This window comes from Sesamum indicum, linkage group LG3 (genome assembly GCF_026168435.1).
Source record: "Sesamum indicum cultivar Baizhima isolate 11 linkage group LG3, ASM2616843v1, whole genome shotgun sequence".
NCBI lineage: Eukaryota > Viridiplantae > Streptophyta > Magnoliopsida > Lamiales > Pedaliaceae > Sesamum > Sesamum indicum.
In genome coordinates this window covers 16,539,382-16,559,057 of record NC_142659.1, presented here as the reverse complement: position 1 = coordinate 16,559,057, position 19,676 = coordinate 16,539,382, and the positions used below count along the sequence as shown (strand labels likewise).

Below are 19,676 nucleotides of genomic sequence, written 5' to 3'. Positions count from 1 at the left end.
ACGTAAACGTCCAAGCCAAAGTTGTTGGAGGCGTGGAAAGTGGCTGCTCTCCGACTTCCAGCATTCCAGATTCTTAATGTCAGCAATTTCCAGGGATGTTAGGTGGCAAAAGTGCCCTTCAACTGTTTCCCTTTCGTGTCCTGTACCGAGTTTGTGAGCAATTTGAGCACTATTTGCGGTGCTGCCTGCCTTTGTGTATTACAAATACTCAGCCAATGTTGTGGTCTGAGCCGCACTGCCGCCTGTTTTAACACAATTTTCAGCTTAATAATCTTACATCATAGCCCATATATATCTCTCAATCTGATAATATGCTAATGTTACATATATTAATGTAATATAGCAACACGAATTAAGTGTGAAGTGGAATTCCCTGTTGTTGCTCTTTCACAACAACTCCAAGGTGTTGAGTTGCCGTCCAGCCGAATCAACACAAACCTCAGCGTGATGCTGCCTGAAAAAAAGTTCAAAATCCCTCATCCAGCAGCATAATGCTGCAAGGGAAAAGCTGATCAAAACTTGAAAGCAGCTAAGATAACAAACAATGATAATGCAGCCTCCGTGTGTGTGTTTATCTGTTGTTGTTTCCTTGTTCCCCTTCATAGTAATTTAAGTTGCAGTTTCAAGATTACATAGAGACAGGGAAAATGCATTGTCCCTATGTCTTAACACTAAGACAAAAGTGACCATCAAGATGGTTGACTTAAGAAGTCTAAAACTCATATGACAAGGAAATAGTGATCCATCAAACAGAGATCCTCCTCTTTGCATGAAACTATTGATGCATTCTGTTTGGAAGTGGCTGCAAGTCCAACTCAGTTGAGATTGAAAATCAAGTTTATTGCAAGCAACAACCATCATCATTTACCCCAATTTTCAACCAACTCTTACATCACATCATCAACCATCGAAACGATAATGTTATGCATTAGGAAGCAACACCAACAAGTGCAGGAATATACACAGACAGAGGAGCTCTCCAACACCTCGAATGCACATTCGACTGTCTTTCTTTTACAACTACTCCAAGCTGGTGCCTTCTGTCGGGGCCCCGCTAGCCCTGTCACGAGCAAAATCAACATGTCAATCTGCAACAATTTAACACTCTGCATAATATACTTTTTAAAGTAAGATTTTATATATATAGGAGTAAAGATTTTTAAATAAGTTTGAACACCCTCTACATAAATTAGGAGAAATGATTTTTCGGTCTTTTTTTTTCTTAAACTAGTAAACTATATGCACGTATTGCACATATTGCAAGTGTTCCAAAAACCACGAAACAATTTAATTATTTTGACAAAACATATACATAAATATCTATAAAATTCATTACAAATACTTTAATAATACTACACACACACATACTTATGTGTGAGTATTTGCAACATATATGATGTATAGATACGAACATAGATTAAATGTATACATTTTTCAAAATAAAACTATGTCCATGTATGCAAATATTAACACTATGTTTGGTTTGAATTTTAATTTGTTTTGGTGTGTTATGTGGAGATAAAGAAGTATGTGTTAGAGATAGTCTGTATGTTTAGATTTGTTTTCGGAGATAATATAAAATAAATATGGTATGTTTGATGTTGTTTTATGGAAGACAAAAGTTACTATTTATTGTCAAATCATGTCTGTTTTATATATATTTATATATATATGAGTATGTATATAATTTTTTTAGTTGTAGGGCTTATAATTAGTATAAACTTATTATGACAAAAAATAAAAATAAAAATGAGGAACTGTTTCAAAAGAATTCAAAATACCATCAAAACTTCCAAAACAAATCAAAGCAAACATTGAACATGTTTTGGCCCATTTCTGAAATGTGCCAATGAAACCAACAACTATGTAAGGAATTATAGAATTACTCGGGAATTTAATGATTCTACAAATGGAGTTTATAGAGTTGGATGAACTCATGAAGTACTGCCAGACAAATTATTAACTCAAAATATTATCAAAAGTAAAATTTACATAGATAAACATTAACAATAATAATTATATGGATTACTTTCGATCTCATTAAATGTTTTTAAAATAGTGTAGAGAGCATGATAACGTATTAAAATAAATAATATATGAAGTGATTTTCAGTTCTTACACGATTTAATATAACTCGAAACCGACGGCTTGCCGAGCTCTTCAATTCCGGCCGGAGTTCAGAATCTGGGTCCAGACTAACAAACACTAGAAGGTCTTCATTCCCAAGCTCCTCTTGTTGCTCTGCTATTTCCTTGGCAGAAATGACGGCAGAATCGCTACAGTCATACAACGCAATAAGTTCAAGTGTTTGAATTCCTCCAAAACTCAAAGGAATTTCATTCAATGTACGTAAATGTCGAAGCAAAAGTTGATTAAGGCATGGAAAGTGGCTACTCTCCGACTTCCAGTATTCCAGATCCTTAATGTCATCAATTATCAGGGATGTTAGGTGGCAAAAGTGCCCTTCAACTGTTTCCCACTCGTGTCCTGTAACCGACTCTCTCAACAATCTGAGCACTTGAAGGTGGGGCAATAAACCTATACTTGTCGTTATATCTTCCCATTGAAGAAGGCAACCCCACAAAGTCAACTTCCTGAGTGAATGCATAATGCTCAGGCTCTCCAACAAATGAATCCCTCTTACCTTAATAAAGCCCAAATCGAGGGATTCCAGTTTTTGTAGATGACCAAGATTCTCGAGATAGTAACGCCAAGAGGAGGAATCATGATAAGATATTCGCAGTTTCTTGATATTGGGAATTCTCTTAACCACAGCTTCAGAACATCTAAAATTCTCAATGAATGACATCTTCTGTAGGTTTGACAGAACAAACCCATCATCCCCAGTCAATGGATCTGGGAGATTAAGCCTAAAGACATGCACATGCCTAAGTTGATGCATCTTCCATATCTCAGGTGGAGCATAAATACGCCGCCAGTCACTATCCTCAATAATCAACGTCTGTAGATTCCATAGAAGGTGCATTGAAGGAAGAAACCTAGAGTTCAAATTAATATCAACAGAGAAAACAAGGTACCGACAGTTAACTAGCTTGAAAATAGCTTCCATTGGTATTGTATACGAATCTTTTCTTTTGACTGTAACAATTTCCTCTGAATCAGTCCTTTTCAGTACCCTTAGCAATCTAAAAGAAGCTAATTGGAGATCTTCCTGAAAATTGCATGTCAAAGAACGAGCAAGTGGAGCTGAGTGCAAAACCTTATGGAGATCATATTTCTCCTCTGATGACCTCTCATGAACAACAATACGGCGTTGCATAGTTATGCATTGTCCAGACTCAAGACTGCAAAGGAACTTCTCGTTTTTAGCTTCTCTTAAGCACAGGTCCCATATGAGATCATGCATGCTGCAGGATTTTATTTTCACACGAGATCTCTCCATATGGCCTATAATGAGATTTCTATCAATAAGGTTCTTCAAGTACTCTTCTGCGGCCTCCTCTAAGCTTTTGCCACTAATTGACTTTACAAATCCTTCGGCAACCCATAGTTTTCTAAGCCTCGAGGCATAAGTGTTATTGTCTTTAGTTAAAACTCCCATATAAAGAAAACATGGCTTTAGATGAACTGGCAATTCCTTATAGCTCATGTATAATATTCTTAAGCAACGTTCGTTGTCATCTAAATTTACAACTGAACTTAAATTTTCTGCAATGTACTCCCAATAATCTCGTGTCTTCTTCGACTTTGCTAGGATTCCTCCAATCACAATCACTGACAAAGGAAGTCCTTGGCAATTTTTGGCAATTGTCTTTCCGATTTCCTCTAATTCAAGAGGACAATTACCTTCTTCTCCAAACACAATTTTACAAAATAAATCCCAACTTTGACTTGTGTCTAAAAAGTTCACCTTAAGACCACGAGAGCCACTTATTTGCCAAGCCAAGTTTGCTAACCTAGTGGTTACCATAATTCTGCTTTCACTGTTGTTATTAGGAAAGAACAATTTTACATTGTTCCACGCCTCAATGCTCCATATATCATCCATTACAATCAAATATCTTCTACCACATAGACATTTGTACAACATTTCTCCTAGTCCCTCATCTGGTATTTCCCTCAAAGCTTCCTTTCTCTCTTTGTTGTTTGGACAAACAAGTTCCAACAGAATTTCTCGTGTGTTATATTCTTGAGAAACTGTAACCCAAGCACGAATGTCAAAGTATTCCACAATGAGCGGATTTTCATAAACATTTCTAGCAAGTGTAGTCTTACCAATACCTCCCATTCCAACTATGGGGATGATTAGACAATCAGATTGTTGTCTGGTGAGCTTATCCATGATCTCATTCAAGGCATCATCACGACCAACCATGGCCTGCTTGTGCCCCTGGAGAATAGATGAGCTCAATGAACCGGCAGGATTTGAATTTCTGTGCAGCTGAGGATCTTGGACTATTCCGATCTTCACCTTGATCTCAATCACCTGTTTCTTAATGAGATCCATGTCTGCTATGACTTTCTGCAGATCTTGATAGAACTGATGATCAATAGAACTGAGGTCTTCCCTTGAAGTAGTTGTGGATTGATCATCAAGAACCCGATCCACTACATGGTTTTCGATTACATCTTCCGCGGCATGAGCTGCATCTGCTATGCGAATCACCAAACCATCTTCATATTCTTGGCTGATCAGTCTGTGGTAATATTCAAGAAAATCTTGCAAGAAGGCAACATTTTCTTGGAGGGATTGAACCTGTTCTTTGTCAAGACAAACCGGAGGGTGAGGGTGATGCTTGATTTGCTCTATGATGTGCATAAGAGAAACTAAAGCTGCATAAGCCGTTGCCATTTCAGCTTTACTCTCTTCTTTGAGAATGGTGCTATGGAGCTGAAACCAAAAAGGAGTTTTGACTAATCACTAAAGAATACTTGGATGAAGCTTTTGACAAATATTGGAAACTTTCTCTGGCCCTTCACAGCCTAACTGCTCCCTATTAAACAATACTGTCTCATATATAATATTGAAGGTTGGAGTCCTTAGAAAAAGAATGGAAATGTCTGTATATTGAAAGACGAAGCAAAGAAATGAATACAAAACGTTGTGGTTGGTTTCAATATTGACTCATTACAAATTTTGCCTACTTCCACTTGCAATTAAATATTTCCTCAAGCTAAAATACAAAATGGCATTGAAGTTTATCCAAAGAGGAATTTACACAGAGAAATGATTGTCGTAGTGTTTGTAATGTTGAATAATTTTACTTATACTCTACTCAATTATTTGCACTCCTGCCGGCCTTTGCGTATCACAAATACTCGGCCAATATTGTAGTCTGAGACTCTGAGCCACACCTATGCCTGTTTTTAACACAATTTTCAGCCTAATAATCTTACATCACATCCCATATATAAATAAATATATATATATATATATAGAATTAATTGCATTTAGATCTCCTCTAAAAATGCGAAATTACATTTTTTCTAAAAGAAGTTTTGAAATTACACCCACACCACTCCTGAAAATTCACTGTTTATACATGACCATCTTTTGATAGAATTTGGTCAAAAAAATACTGAAGTTAGCAAAGCAAATTGCACAAATTTCAAATTTTACTCTCATTCAACATTTTCATGTAATGATTTTGTATTTATGAATACAAAAAATATATTAAACTGTTAAATAAGGGACAAAATTGAAATTTTATGTAATTTTTTTGTTTATGTCAATATTTTTCCTTCAAACCTTAATAGGAGGAAGTTCGGTGTAAAACGAAAACTGTAAGAGGGGGTGTAATTGTAATTTCAAGAATTTTTTTTGGGAAAGTGTAATTTAACATTTTTAGAGGGGGTCCAAATATAATTAAGCCTATATATATATATATATATATATATAACCATCAAAATGCTAATGTTACATAGATTAATGTAATATAGCAACACGAACAATTAAGTCTGAAGTGGAATTCCGTGTCTTTGCTCTCTTACAACAACTCCAAGGTGTTGTGTTGCCTTCCGTCCGAATCAACCCGACGTCACCGTGCAGCTGCCTATTAAGTGCAAAACTCCCTCATCCATCATAATTTATCTTCAAAACAGATTACATAGAGACACGAAAAATGTATTCTACCTATGTCTTAACACTACACAAATTGACTAACTTTAAAATATAACCTCCCTGGCAGAAGAAAAAAACATATTTATCATACTCCATAATTTCAAGGAATACAAACAATAAACATGTGAATTAGCAAGAAATTAACACCCCCAAAGTTTTATTTCTTAAAAGACATTGAACATTTTATAAAATACACCAAATCATAAGATCTTTAGCTACGCAATGCTTTCTACATAAAAATGACTTCTTTTTGCCATATTTGTCAAAAATAAAAATAAAGGAAACCCCTACAAACAAATCAGACAAACACGAGGACCCGAATCAGTTATATGTCCACAGAAACTCTTTCTTGTCTTGTAAAAGGAAATTGTGATCCATCAAACACTGATGCTACATAGAATTTCATGAGATCCTTCTCTTTACATGAAACTATTGATGCATTCTGTTTTGAAGTGGCTGCAAGCCAACTCAATTGAGACTGAAAATCAAGTTTATTGCAAACAACAATCATCATCACTTACCACAACTTTTAATCAAATCTTACCTCATCTTAACTATCGAAACGATAATGTTACACATATACAATAAAGCAAAAGCAACAAGTGTGAGTAGATGTAAGAGATAGAGGAGCTCTCCAACACCTCAAATGCACATTACCTGTCTTTCCTCTTACACAAACATCTATAAGTCTAAAGAAACAAAACGTGGAAAGAATAATGTGGACAACCAATGTACATTAAAGAGGAGGAATTGCATGAGTACCTATTACTAATTGGAGCAGCTTCTCAATCAATTAGTAGAGTCTCCAAACGTATCTCTTCCGATCACCGTCTTTAGCCGAAAATGGCTCCTCAACATTTTACCTTCTAGACCTATATATCATGAGGGAAACCAATGTATCATAATCCGTATCTTCAGAGATCAAAGAAATTAACTAGTAAGATTTTTAACTCTTACCCACTTGAAAAAACATGAAAATTATGAGTTGCCAAGCTCTTTAGTTCAGAGTTAGGCTCCACCCAGACTACAACTCGAAAGTCATGGTTCCCAAACTCCTCCTGTTGCTCTGCTATGTCCTTGGCAGAAAGGACGGCAGAATCTCTACACATATACAACTCGATCAATTCAAGTGTTTGAATTTCTGCAAAACTTGAAGGAATTTTCTGTAATTTACGTAGCTCTACAAGTCGAAGGATGTTGAGGCATGGAAAGTGGCTACTATCCACCCTCCAGCGATTCAGTTTATAAATGCAAGTCATTTGCAAGAATCTTAGGCTGCAAAATTGCCCTTCAACTGTATTCCAAATGCCCCCTTTAACAGAGTCATTATACAATTTGAGCCCTTGAAGGAGGGGCAATGAACCTATCTTTGCATTTATTTGTTTCCATTGAAAACCACCGCCCCACAAAGTCAACTTCTTGAGCGAGTGCGGGAAGCTCAGCCTCTCCAAATCAATCCCTCTTACTTCACTAATTAAACTGACGTAAAGGGATTCCAGTTTCTGTAGATAGCCAAGATTTTCGGGACAGTACTGCGAAATGGATGATTCAGAATAAAATATATGCAGCTTCCTGATATTGGGAATTCTCACAACCACTGTTTCAGCACATTTAAAGTTCTTAATCTGAGACATCTTCTGCAGGTTTGGCAAAACAAACTCATCCTTGGTGGCAGTGGTTGTGGGTGGATCTGGGAGGCCAAGTCCAGGGACCTGCACATGCCTAAGTTGATGCATTTTCCAAATCTCAGGTGGAGCATAAATGAGCTGCCCATCAGTCCTCTTAACAATCAATGTTTGTAAATTCCAAAGAAGGTGCATTGAAGAAGGAAAACTAGAGCTCAAATTCATCTCCGCGGAGAAAGCTAGATACTGCAAGTTAACTAGCTTGAAAATAGCTTCTATCGGATACCAATCCTTTCTCCTTAAATAATGTAAATCCTCGGAATAAGTCTGTTTGAGTACCCTCAACAATCTCAAAGAATCCAACGGGAAAGCTTCCTGAACATCACATGTCAAAGAACGAGGAAGTTGTGCCGAGTGCAAAATTTTAGAGGTATCATATTTCTCCATTGAAGAGTTTTGATGTACAACAATACGACGATGGATAGTTTTAGCTTGTCCGATTTCAAGACTACAAAGAAACTTCTCCTTTTGAGCTTCTCTTAAGCATAGATCCCTCAAGAGATCATGCATTTTGCATGATCTTATTTTTCCACTAGATCCTAACCTATGGACTATAATAAGATTTCTGTCGATAAGGTCCTTCAAGTACTCTCCTGCTACCTCTTCTAAGCTTTTGCCACTAATTGGTTTTAGAAATCTTTCCGCAACCCAAAGTTTTCTAAGCCTTGAAACATAAGTCACTTTGTCTTCAGGAAAAACTCCCATATAAAGGAAGCATGGCTTTAAATGAATTGGTAACTCCAGATAACTCATATACAGTACTCTTAAGCAACGTTTGTTGTCCTCTAAATTCACAATTGAACTTAAATTTTCTGCAATGTATTCCCAGTAATTTCTTGTCTTTTCCGACTTTGCTAGGAGCCCTCCAATCAGAATGAGTGACAAAGGAAGTCCTTTGCAATTTTTGGCAACTCTCTTTCCAATTTCCTCTAATTCAAGAGGGCAACTACTTTTTTCTCCAAACACAGTGTTACAAAACAAATCCCAACTTTCGTTCTCCTTCAGAAAATTCATTGTAAGGCCACGAGAGCCACTTATTTGCAAAGCCAAGTTTGACAGCCTAGTGGTTATCATTATTCTACTTTCCTTGTTGTTACTTGGAAAGAACAGTTTTATCTTATCCCATGCCTCAATACTCCACATATCATCCATTACAATCAAATACCTTCTACCACATAAACTTCTATACAACATTTCTCCTAATGCATCTCCACTCAGCATTTCCTTGCTCTCTTTTCTTTCTGGACAAACAAGTTCTAACAAAATTTCTCGTATGTTATATTCTTGAGAAACTGTAACCCAAGCACAAGTGTCAAAGTATTGTACAATAAGCGGATTCTCATAAACATTTCTAGCAAGTGCAGTCTTACCAATACCGCCCATCCCAACTATTGGGACGATACGGCAACCAGATTGTTGTCCGGTGAGCTTATCCATTATGTCATTCAAGACATCATCAACACCAACCATGGCGTGCTTCTGCCCCATTAGAGGAGATGAGCTTAATGAATCAGCAGGAACTGAATTTCTGTGTAGCTGACGATCTTGGAATATTTCCATTCTCTCCTTTATCTCAATCCCCTCGTTCTTGATGAGATCCATGTCTGCAATGACTTTCTGCAGATCTTGATAGAAGTGATGATCAATGGGACTGATGTTTTCCCCTGAAGTACTTGTGGACTGATCAAGAATCTGATCCACTATATGGTTTTCGATTACGTCTTCTGCAGCATGAGCTGCATCTGCTATGCGAACCACCAAACCATCTTCATATTCTGGGGTGAGTCTGGGGGAATAGAGCTCAAGAAAATCTTGGAAGAACGCAACGTGTTCTTGGAGGGATTGAAGCTGTTGTTTGTCAAGAGAAATAGGAGGGCGAGGGTGATGCTGGATTTGCTCTATGGTTTGTACAAGAGAAACTAGAGCTGCGTAAGCCGTTGCCATATCAGATTCACACTGTTCTTTCAGAATTGAGGACTGCAAACGGAGAGTATGGAACTGAAAGCAGAGAGATTCCTCACAAGCAAGTCATCAAAAAGACTTCGATGAAATTCTCAATTATGAGTCTTTCTGTGGGCCATTACAGCTTGCCAGCTCCCTTTTAACGTTCACGAGAAATGCCAAGGAAACCTCAATTAAGTGGCGGGGCCAATCATCTTCACAAACATACACCAAAGTCCAGAGGTCTTTGATAACAAACAAATTTCATAGGTACAAAAAAATGATTAAAAATATCATATATAATTTGATAAGGATTTATTGCAAAAGTCGTTAAGAACTTTGCAAGCTCTACTTGCTATTCAATATCTCCTCCCCGATTAACTGTTTAGTTGCTCTCCTAGTTGATATTCACGTATAGGCCTGATAAAGATTATTGCATGTGGAAAAATTTAGCTCAGACAGAGTTCCTCTGTCCATATCATTTGTTCATGGAAGTCATACAAAAATTGCCGCTAAGAGTATTGGTGTTAAATGAAGCGAAAAAATATTTGATGGGTAAAGTTGTAAAGATATTCGATATTTGGGTTCACATAATGCTATTATTTTAGAAGAATACGGATTGCTTGACATGCATTTTACACTACGGAAAAAACCAATCTCTCTGAGTGACACACTGCAAATTCCACACTACAAATATGGAGTCATATCAGAAGATTGTGCAATTTTTAATGTGTTTCTGCTGGTTCTTGGGGTGGCCAATCCCCAAATATGCAACACGACTGGCAGGTCTAATGTGTGCAGGCCACCAACAACGCCTTCAAATCTACCACTCCCCTCAGCCACCAGCTGCTCTGCTCTCCCGCAAGCTGATGTAGCTGCCTTTGCTCTTACACCAACTCGAAGGTGTTGTTCTTTGAGGACGTACCAGAACATCACTGTGACGCCTCCTGAAAAGTGAAGTGCAAACTTCCTCATCCAGCAGAATGCTGCAAAGGCAAAAGCTCAAAACTTGAGAGCCAGAGATAAGAATGCTGTGATAAAGCTAGATTTTACTGAGCATTTGTTGGTCTTTATGTATTTCTGCCATAAGCTTCATTAGTTAGTCTTCTCTTTTCATCTGTAGTATGCTGGGTTTGATCATGGAAGTCACTGAATATACATCTGTATTAGTGCGCAAAATTTTATCTGCACTTGTTTCATTGTGCCCCTCCAGACTAATTGAAGTCGAAAATTTCAAGATTATATATACATAGAAATTGCATTCTAACCATGTCTGAATGCTAGACCGATGCGACTAACAACATGGCTACTTAAGAAGTGTAAAGCTTATACAAGCATGCAAAAATACAAAGAAACTTAAAAAATGTGGAGAACCAACATACATAAAAGAGGAGGAAGTACCAGTGTATTTGTATCTCTCTTGGATAATGTCTTAACCAAACGGATCCTGAACTTTTCACTTCTTAGAACCTATCACAAGAAAAGCAGGTGTATCACAATCCATAGTTTCAAGAAATAGAAGGAATAAACATGTCAATTAGCAAGGAATTTACGCTTTGAAAGACTTCTATTTTGAATAAGATAAAAAATCCCATAACTGTAGAAACTTATAGGATCTTTCGATTAAGTTCAGGAAAAATCCCAGCAGACAACATAAATAAATCCAAAAAGAATTGGTTCTTACCCAATTTCAAATTGAAAATTATTACTTGCCAAGCTTGTCAGTTCAGAGTCATCAGTCGACAACTTAACTAGAACATGAACGCCTGAATTGCCAAGCTCCTCTTGTTCCTCTACTATTCTTTTTGTAGTAACGATGGCAGAACTGCTACAAAAAATCAACTGAATTGTTTGAAGTGTTGGAATTTCTCCAATGCCCGGAGGAAACTCCTTCAAGTTCCCTGCTTCTATAAGAATAAGGTGCTCAAGGCATGGAAAGTGGCTACTCTCTGTCGTCCAGGATTTTAGATCATAACAGCCATCAACGAGCAGGACTTTTAGGCTGCAAAATTGCCCTTCAACTGTTTCCCACTTGGGTCCCATAACAGCATCAAACAATTTGAGCACTTCAAGAAAGGGTAACGAACCTATCTTTGTCGCTATATCTTCCCAGTGGAGACCATTGCGGTATAAATTCAACTTCCTGAGAGAATACGGGAAGCTCAGGTTATTCAGCAAAAGACTCCTCCTTGGCCTTGATTGAAAGGTGCAAGCAAGGGATTCGAGTTTATGTAGACGGTCAAGATTTTGAAGACAGTAATGTGAAAAGGAGAAATCATCATAACCAATTCTTAGTTTCTTGATATTGGGTATTCTCTTAACCACATCTTCACCACACTTGAAATTCAATATGGAAGACATGGTTTGTAAATTTTCCAATACAAACTCATCCCCAGCAGGTGGATCTGGGAGATGAAACCAGTAGAATTGGACATGCCTAAGTTGAGGCAGCTTCCAAATCCCAGGTGGAGCATCAATAACATGCATCTCCTTAACAATCACAGTTTGTAGATTCCAGAGAAGATGAAGTGAGGAGCGAAATCCGGAACTCAAATTCAAATCAGCACGGAAAGCAAGGTACCTTGAGTTAACTAGCTTGAAGATAGCTTCTGAGAAATACTCATCTTGTAGTCCTTGATATCTAGAATATACACCATCCCAATCAGCCAGATTCAGTACCCTCAGCAATCTTAAAGAATCAAATAGGAGAGCTCCCTGAAAATCGCATATCAAAGAACGAGCACGTGCCGCTGATTGCAGGACTTGAGAAATATCATGTTTGTTCTTTGATGCATTTTGATGAACAACAATGCGACGTTGAGCATTTATGCCTTTTCTAATGTCATGATAGCATAGAAACTTCTCTTTCTGAGCTTCTTTTAAGCATAGGTCCCTCAAGAGATCATGAATGTTGCAAAATCGTATCCTCCCATTGAACCCAAACCCACGGACTAAAATGAGATTTCTATCAATAAGATCCTTAAAATACTTTTCTGCAACCTCTTCCATGCTTTTGCCACTAATTGGTTTTAGAAATCCTTCAGCAACCCATAGTTTGATGATCTGTGAAACACGAATCTCCCTGTCTTCAGGAAAAACTCTCATATAGAGAAAACATGGCTTGAGATGAACAGGCAACTGGTGATAACTCGTATATAATATTCTCAAACAACGTTCATTGTCCTCTAAACTCACAATTGAACTCAAATTTTCCACTATGTATTCCCAGTAATCACATGTTTGTTTTGACTTTGCCAGGAGTCCTCCAATCACGACTATGGATAAAGGAAGTCCTTTGCAATGCTTTGCGATCTTCCTTCCAATTTCCTCCAATTCATGAGGGCAATTACTTTCTTCTCCAAATACAGTTTTACAAAGTAAATCCCAACTTTCTTCCTCATCCAAAAAATTCATCCTAAGCCCATGAGAGCCAGTTATTTGGAAAGCCAAATTTGATAGCCTAGTAGTTATCATTATTCTACTTTCACTATTGTTATTTGGAAAAAAGAACTTTACATTATCCCACACCTCAGCAGTCCACATATCATCCATTATAATCAAATACCTTCTACCAAATAAACTTTTGTATATTATTTCTCCTAATTCCTCTTCACTCTTTTGCCTCAATTTTTTCTTGTTCCCTTCATCCTTTTCGATATCAAGGTTAAGTTCTAACAAAATTTGTCGTGTATTGTATTCTTGAGAAACAGTAACCCAAGCACGAATATCAAAATATTGCACAATCAATGGATTTTGGCAAACATTTCTAGCAAGTGTAGTCTTACCAATGCCGCCCATTCCAACTATTGGGATGATTCGGGAACTGGAATGTTGTCCGGTGAGCTTATCCATGATTTCAATCAATACGTCATCGATACCAACCATGGCCTGCTTTTGCACCATGGAAGTAGATGAGCTCAATGAACCAGCAGCCAGTGAATCTCTGTGCAGCTGATCTTGGATCAATCTCATCTTCCCTTTAATCTCAATCACCTCTTTCTTGATAAGATCCATTTCTGCTATTTCGTTCTGCAAATCTTGGTAGAAGTGATCAATGGAACTCATCTTTTCCCCATGAGTACTTGTGGACTGATCATGAATCTGATCCACTATACGGGATTCGATTACATCTTCTGCCGCATGAGCTGCATCTGCTATGCGAACCATCAAACCATCTCCATGTTCTTGGCTGAGCCTGTGGGAGTAATCTTCAAGAAAATCTTGCAAGAACGCAACTTTTTCTTGGAGGGACTGAACTTGGTTCTCGTCTAGCGAAACTGGAGGGCGAGGATGATGCTGGATTTGCTCTATGGTATGCACAAGAGAAACGAGAGCTGCGTAAGCCGTTGCCATCTCTCAGTTTCACTCTCTTCTTCAGAACAGTGCTGCAAACACAAGCAAGTCAAGAAGACTTTGATGAAAATTCTCAATTGGAAACTATGAGTGGCCCTTTACAGCCACTCTGCTCCCTTTTAATGTTTACGAGAAAAACGCCAAGTCAAGGAACTTTCATTCTCTGTTCAAAAAGCACTTGACAGAATAAAACATAGGACAGAAGAATTGTCAGGAAAGACAATATCTTACCACTAAATATAATGTACTATCGTTCCTGTAGGGTATAACCCTCCAGTGGTATTCGTCGTTTCACGGAGAAATCCTATCAACTATTACAACACTTATTGGAGTATAAACTCCTTAAAATACAACCCGAAAAGAGAAACTTGCGGAAACGTAAACAATACAACGAAAAGGAAATATAAAAGCACTGTTTGAAAATGGCTCAGGTTAAAGCCAGATCCAGAGAAAACGGGACGCGGTCACCACAAAGTACCGTTCCCAAACCAGCCCTCACAACTCACGGCTACTCCACCCGAACCACCCAAGAAACACCTCGAATCACAAAGACCCGTCAATATACCCGGAAACCCACACACAGAATATCACAGAGATAAGGCAAGGGGAAAGTGTATCGGAAAACAGATTTCAGTTCGCGCACCGAGCGGAAAGGGGGAAATTCCCTTTTATAGAAAGTCTCAAGTAACTGCCGAAGGAACACAACCGTTTGGGGGTTTTCTTGAAGCCATTAGATTGGCTTCAGAAAACCGCCGGACGGTGGCTATTCTAACCGTCATGCGGTAACCGGCAAGAAGGAAGAGGGAGAGTGAATCGGCGGAGTGAGGGAGAGGAGAGGTGAGAGAGAGAGAAGAAACTGATTAGGGTTTTGAGAGAAGAGGGTATATAAGTGAGGTACTCGGGTCGGGTAGTCGGGTTGGATCGGGTAGTCGGGTGGGCCTCCAAGTGAGTTGTGGGCTTATAGTTTGGGCTTCCGGTTTTGGGCCACCCGAACCACAAAGTACCGTTCCCAAACCAGCCCTCACAACTCACGGCTACTCCACCCGAACCACCCAAGAAACACCTCGAATCACAAAGACCCGTCAATATACCCGGAAACCCACACACAGAATATCACAGAGATAAGGCAAGGGGAAAGTGTATCGAAAAACAGATTTCAGTTCGCGCACCGAGCGGAAAGGGGGAAATCCCCTTTTATAGAAAGTCTCAAGTAACTGCCGAAGGAACACAACCGTTTGGGGGTTTTCTTGAAGCCATTAGATTGGCTTCAGAAAACCGCCGGACGGTGGCTATTCTAACCGTCATGCGGTAACCGGCAAGAAGGAAGAGGGAGAGTGAATCGGCGGAGTGAGGGAGAGGAGAGGTGAGAGAGAGAGAAGAAACTGATTAGGGTTTTGAGAGAAGAGGGTATATAAGTGAGGTACTCGGGTCGGGTAGTCGGGTTGGATCGGGTAGTCGGGTGGGCCTCCAAGTGAGTTGTGGGCTTATAGTTTGGGCTTCCGGTTTTGGGCCATATTTACAACATACCCCACCGTGGACCAAATACCCAATGGGTAGGTCAGGGGTTTTGGATCTGGTCTTTTTCATCATCGCCAAAAACAAGTTCTCCGTGGGTGTACCTGCAACACAGAAGACTAAAAGCAGCAGAGGTTTAGTCAGTATTTAAGTGCAGTAATATTAAACACTTACTGAATTTCTCAGTGGGCAGGCATTTGGTGCCCATGTCGGCAGGATTATCTTCAGAGCTGATTTTTTCAAGTTTGATTACATCTCTCCCTACAATATCTCTAATGAAATGAAACCTTACATCTATATGCTTGGTCCTATCATGAAAGACGGGATTTTTGCACAATTGAATGGAAGATTGACTATCAGAAAAGATAACAAGTTTTTCTTTTGAGAAACCAATTTCTTTTATCAAACCATCAAGCCATAGAGCTTCTTTGAAAGCTTCAGTGGTAGCAATATATTCAGCTTCCGTAGTGGATAATGCAACAATATGTTGTAGTTGGGATTTCCAACTAATGCATGAGCCATAAAAAGTAAAGACATAAGATGATGTGGATTTACGGCTATCTCTATCATTTGCATAATTCGAATCCACATAGCCTACCAATCGAGTATCATTTGAATGCTTAGAAAACATGATCCCAATGTTCTCGGATCCTCGTAAGTATCTTAGTAACCATTTCAAGGCTTCCCAATGTGGGGGACCGGGATTTGACATAAAACGACTAAGACAGCTGATAGAGTAGGCTACATCAGGCCTAGTACACACCATTAGAAACATAATGGAACCAATCAAATTAGAGTAAGGAACATTTTCCATTTTTCGTATTTCTGAAACTGTTTTGGGGCATTGCTCTTTACTTAATTGAAAATGGGCTGCCTAGGGGACAGAGGTGGGTTTTGCATTTTCCATAGAGAATTTTTTAAGAACATTTGAAAGGTATGATCTTTGATTCAGAGAAATGAGAAACTGTTTTCTATCTCTAGCAATATTCATACCAAGAATCTGTTTTGCGTTGCCAAGATCTTTCATCTCAAAAGCTTTGCATAAATCTCTTTGTAAAGAAGATATAAGATGTAAGCTAGGACTAGCAATTAGCATGTCATCGACATATAATACCAAGAATATAGGGGAATCATGCACATGCTTGAAATAAAGACAATGATCATATTGGCTTCTAGTGAAATTTAAAGATAACATGAACTCATCAATTTTTTTATTCCATTGTCGAGGGGATTGTTTCAGCCCATAAAGCGATTTTTTAAGCAAACACACATAATCAGGTTTAGAGATATCAGTAAAGCCAAATGGTTGATGCATGTAAATGTTTTCATCTAAATCACCATGTAGAAAAGCAGTTTTAACGTCCATTTGTTTTAATTCCCAATCATAGTGAGCAGTGAGGGCAAGTATTATGCGAACAGTGGTGTATTTAACAACAGGTGAAAAAATCTCATTATAATCAATTCCTTCTTTTTGTGTGAAACCTTTAGCAACTAATCTAGCCTTGTATTTTATAGGATTTTCTTGTTTTATTTTGAATAGCCATTTACAATCAACAATAGAGGCATTTTCTGGTTTAGGGACAAGGACCCAGGTTTTATTGTCTTTCAAAGATTTTATTTCCTCTTTCATAGCACTAAGCCATTTTTCTGATTTTAAGGCTTCTTCGACACTAGAGGGTTCTATAAGTTCGGTGTTAAAGCTAGTGTGAAAATCCCTAAGCTTTGTTGGTTTTCTAGTCTGTCTTCTATCTCTGTCTCTAGTAAGAAGGTAGTTATCTAATGGGTTCTGAGTTTCTGAAAATTCTTCTTCTTGGTTGTTCCCTAATTGTTCGTTTTCACTTAATTGTTCCTAATGGTTTCCTAATTCCTCCCCTTCTTGGTTATCCTCTAAATTGACTTTGTTAAAGGTCGATTCTGTTTCTATAGGTTGGGTTTTTGCTAGACATGGCATTTCATTTTCATTAAACGTGACATTCCGGCTAATTAAAACTTTAAACCCTGGTTGACTCCTAATCCAAAGTCTATAGCCTTTGATACCCGCAGGATAACCAATAAAAACACACTTAAGAGATTTAGGATCAAGTTTATCAGAATCTTGAAGAACAAAAGCAGCACAACCAAACACACGCAAAGCTGATAAATCAGGGATTCTACCATTCCACATGAAATCAGGGGTTTTTCCAAGTAAAGGCACAGAGGGGGACATATTAATAAGATGTGCAGCAGTTAAAACAGCTTCTCCCCAGAAAGACTTCGGTAAACCAGAACTAATCAAAAGACATCTAACTTTATCAAGTAGTGTGCGGTTCATGCGTTCAGCAATACCATTTTGTTGAGGTGTGTAAGGATTTGTTTTGTGCCTTTTAATACCGAATTCTTCACACAAATCAGAAAAGTTTTTGTTGCAAAATTCAAGCCCATTATCAGTTCTAAGAGATTTCAACTTTTTTCCCGTTTGGTTTTCAACAAAGATTTTCCAATTTTTGAATTTATCAAAAACTTCAGATTTATGTTTCATAAGAAAGACAAAAACTTTACGAGAGAAGTTATCAATAATAGAAAGAAAATAGCGATTTCCACCATGGGTGGGTACAGTACTAGGACCCCAAACATCTGCATGCACATAGTCTAAAATACATGGGGACATAGATGGGTTTGGGGATGGGGAGGTAGGGAATTGTACTCTATGCTGTTTACCCATAACACATTCATCACAGAAATCCAGTTTATCTACTTTATCATTTAAGACACCATCTCTTTTTAAAAAATCAAGACCTTTTTGACTAATGTGGCCTAATCTCTTATGCCATAAGGAAGTTAAGTCACACACAGAGACTGATGCAGCAATGTTATCATAAGATGCGGTGCATATGTAAAGATTCCGTTTTCGTTCAGCTTTGAAAACCACTAAAGAGCCTTTCATAATTTTCATGAGGCCTTTGCCCCACCTACCTTCTAAACCATTTTCTTCTAATGCAGCACATGATATGAGGTTGTGACTTAAGTCAGGAACATATCTGACATTTTTCAAAAGCATTTTATAACCATCAAAACATAATGAGATGTCACCAAGACCTTTGATTTCACATTTTTTCTCATTTGCCATTGAAACAAAACCAGCATGCTCATATTTCAAGTTTGTGAAAATGTCTTTGAAAGGACTCATATGAAATGTGCAACCGGAATCTATAAGCCATTCATGCATGTCAAAAGTACTCACAGAATTTGCTTCATAAACAACAAAGACTTCACCATTTGATTCAATAGACACATTACTGACTTTTTCTTTATCATCATAATTTCTATCCCTGTTCTCACGTCTAGGTTTTCTACAATCTTTGATATAATGGCCTTTGGTTCCACAATTGTAGCATCGTCTATCTCTAATTTTGTCATCTCTAAGGTTTGTCTCTCGAGGTCTAGACTTACTTCTATTGGTTTTAGTCTTACTTCTGCTCCTACTATTATATCGAGAATTAAAGTTCCTGAATCTTGTTCTACCCCTAACGGAATTGATCTCATAATGGTTTTGGCTAGGTTTATTAACTTTGAGATCTAGTTCTTTACTCTTAAGCCCATTTACTACAGTTTCTAAATTAATACTATCTCTACCATATTTGATAGCAGCTTTCACGTCAGAGTAAGATTCAGGTATTGCATTTAGGAGAACAATGGGGGAATATTCATCAATGTATTTGTCACCAGCAAGTTTAATATCTTGAATTAGCTTAGTGAAGTCATCAAGGTTTTCATCAATATTTTTGGACAAATCAAGTTTATAACGGAAAAATTTTTCCAGCAAAAACAGTTTATTAGGAAGGGAGATTTCAGTAAACAATTCCTCCAACTTATCCCACAAAGCTTTAGAAGATTCCAGTTTTCCGACTTTTCTTAAAACAGTATCAGATAGATTCAAAACAATAGAGGAATATGCAAATTCATCATTTTCTAATTTCTTTTCCTCAGAAATATTTTCAGCGTATTTGCCATCAATGGCTTTAAAAACCTTTTGTTGGATAAGGATGCCTTTCATCTTTTGTTCCCATATAGAAAAGTCGGTTTTTCCGTCAAATGGTTGAAGGCTATAACCAGCCATTTTA

General features: G+C 37.9%; 3 protein-coding genes and 1 pseudogene across 7 annotated transcripts; all 4 read right to left on the bottom strand.

Annotated features, from left to right (window-relative positions):
* Nucleotides 1-270: 270 nt before the first annotated feature.
* Nucleotides 271-6,008, bottom strand: LOC105157784 (putative late blight resistance protein homolog R1A-10). Of its 2 annotated transcripts, XM_020692277.2 has the most exons (3): nt 5,912-6,008; nt 2,122-4,852; nt 271-1,060 (listed from the first exon to the last, which is right to left on the bottom strand). In XM_020692277.2, the coding sequence occupies exons 2-3, from the start codon at nt 4,811-4,813 to the stop codon at nt 888-890; spliced, it is 2,865 nt and encodes a 954-aa protein (XP_020547936.1). In that variant the 5' UTR covers nt 4,814-4,852; nt 5,912-6,008; the 3' UTR covers nt 271-887. The 2 variants fall into 2 exon arrangements, with proteins under 2 accessions (XP_020547936.1, XP_088734784.1); XM_088878658.1 differs by lacking the exon at nt 5,912-6,008 and having other exon boundaries at nt 901-1,060; nt 2,120-4,895.
* On the bottom strand, nt 2,142-10,104 carry LOC105157782 (putative late blight resistance protein homolog R1A-3). Of its 4 annotated transcripts, none has more exons than XR_016064667.1 (3): nt 7,040-10,104; nt 6,845-6,954; nt 2,142-2,276 (listed from the first exon to the last, which is right to left on the bottom strand). XR_016064667.1 is itself a non-coding variant. In XM_088878660.1 (3 exons), exons 1-2 carry the CDS (start codon nt 9,709-9,711, stop codon nt 6,872-6,874), a joined length of 2,751 nt encoding a protein of 916 aa, XP_088734786.1. In that variant the 5' UTR covers nt 9,712-10,104; the 3' UTR covers nt 2,142-2,276; nt 6,845-6,871. The 4 variants fall into 4 exon arrangements, 2 of the variants coding, with proteins under 2 accessions (XP_088734786.1, XP_088734785.1); XM_088878660.1 differs by having other exon boundaries at nt 7,044-10,104; XR_016064666.1 differs by lacking the exon at nt 2,142-2,276 and adding an exon at nt 5,825-6,014.
* A 203-nt stretch (nt 10,105-10,307) lies between these two features.
* Nucleotides 10,308-14,226, bottom strand: LOC105157781 (putative late blight resistance protein homolog R1B-16). The gene is made up of 3 exons (XM_011074255.3): nt 11,393-14,226; nt 11,110-11,178; nt 10,308-10,694 (listed from the first exon to the last, which is right to left on the bottom strand). The coding sequence occupies exons 1-2, from the start codon at nt 14,059-14,061 to the stop codon at nt 11,172-11,174; spliced, it is 2,676 nt and encodes an 891-aa protein (XP_011072557.1). The 5' UTR covers nt 14,062-14,226; the 3' UTR covers nt 10,308-10,694; nt 11,110-11,171.
* A 1,393-nt stretch (nt 14,227-15,619) lies between these two features.
* Nucleotides 15,620-16,603, bottom strand: LOC148788732 (secreted RxLR effector protein 161 pseudogene; annotated as a pseudogene).
* Between the last annotated feature and the right edge of the window lie 3,073 nt (nt 16,604-19,676).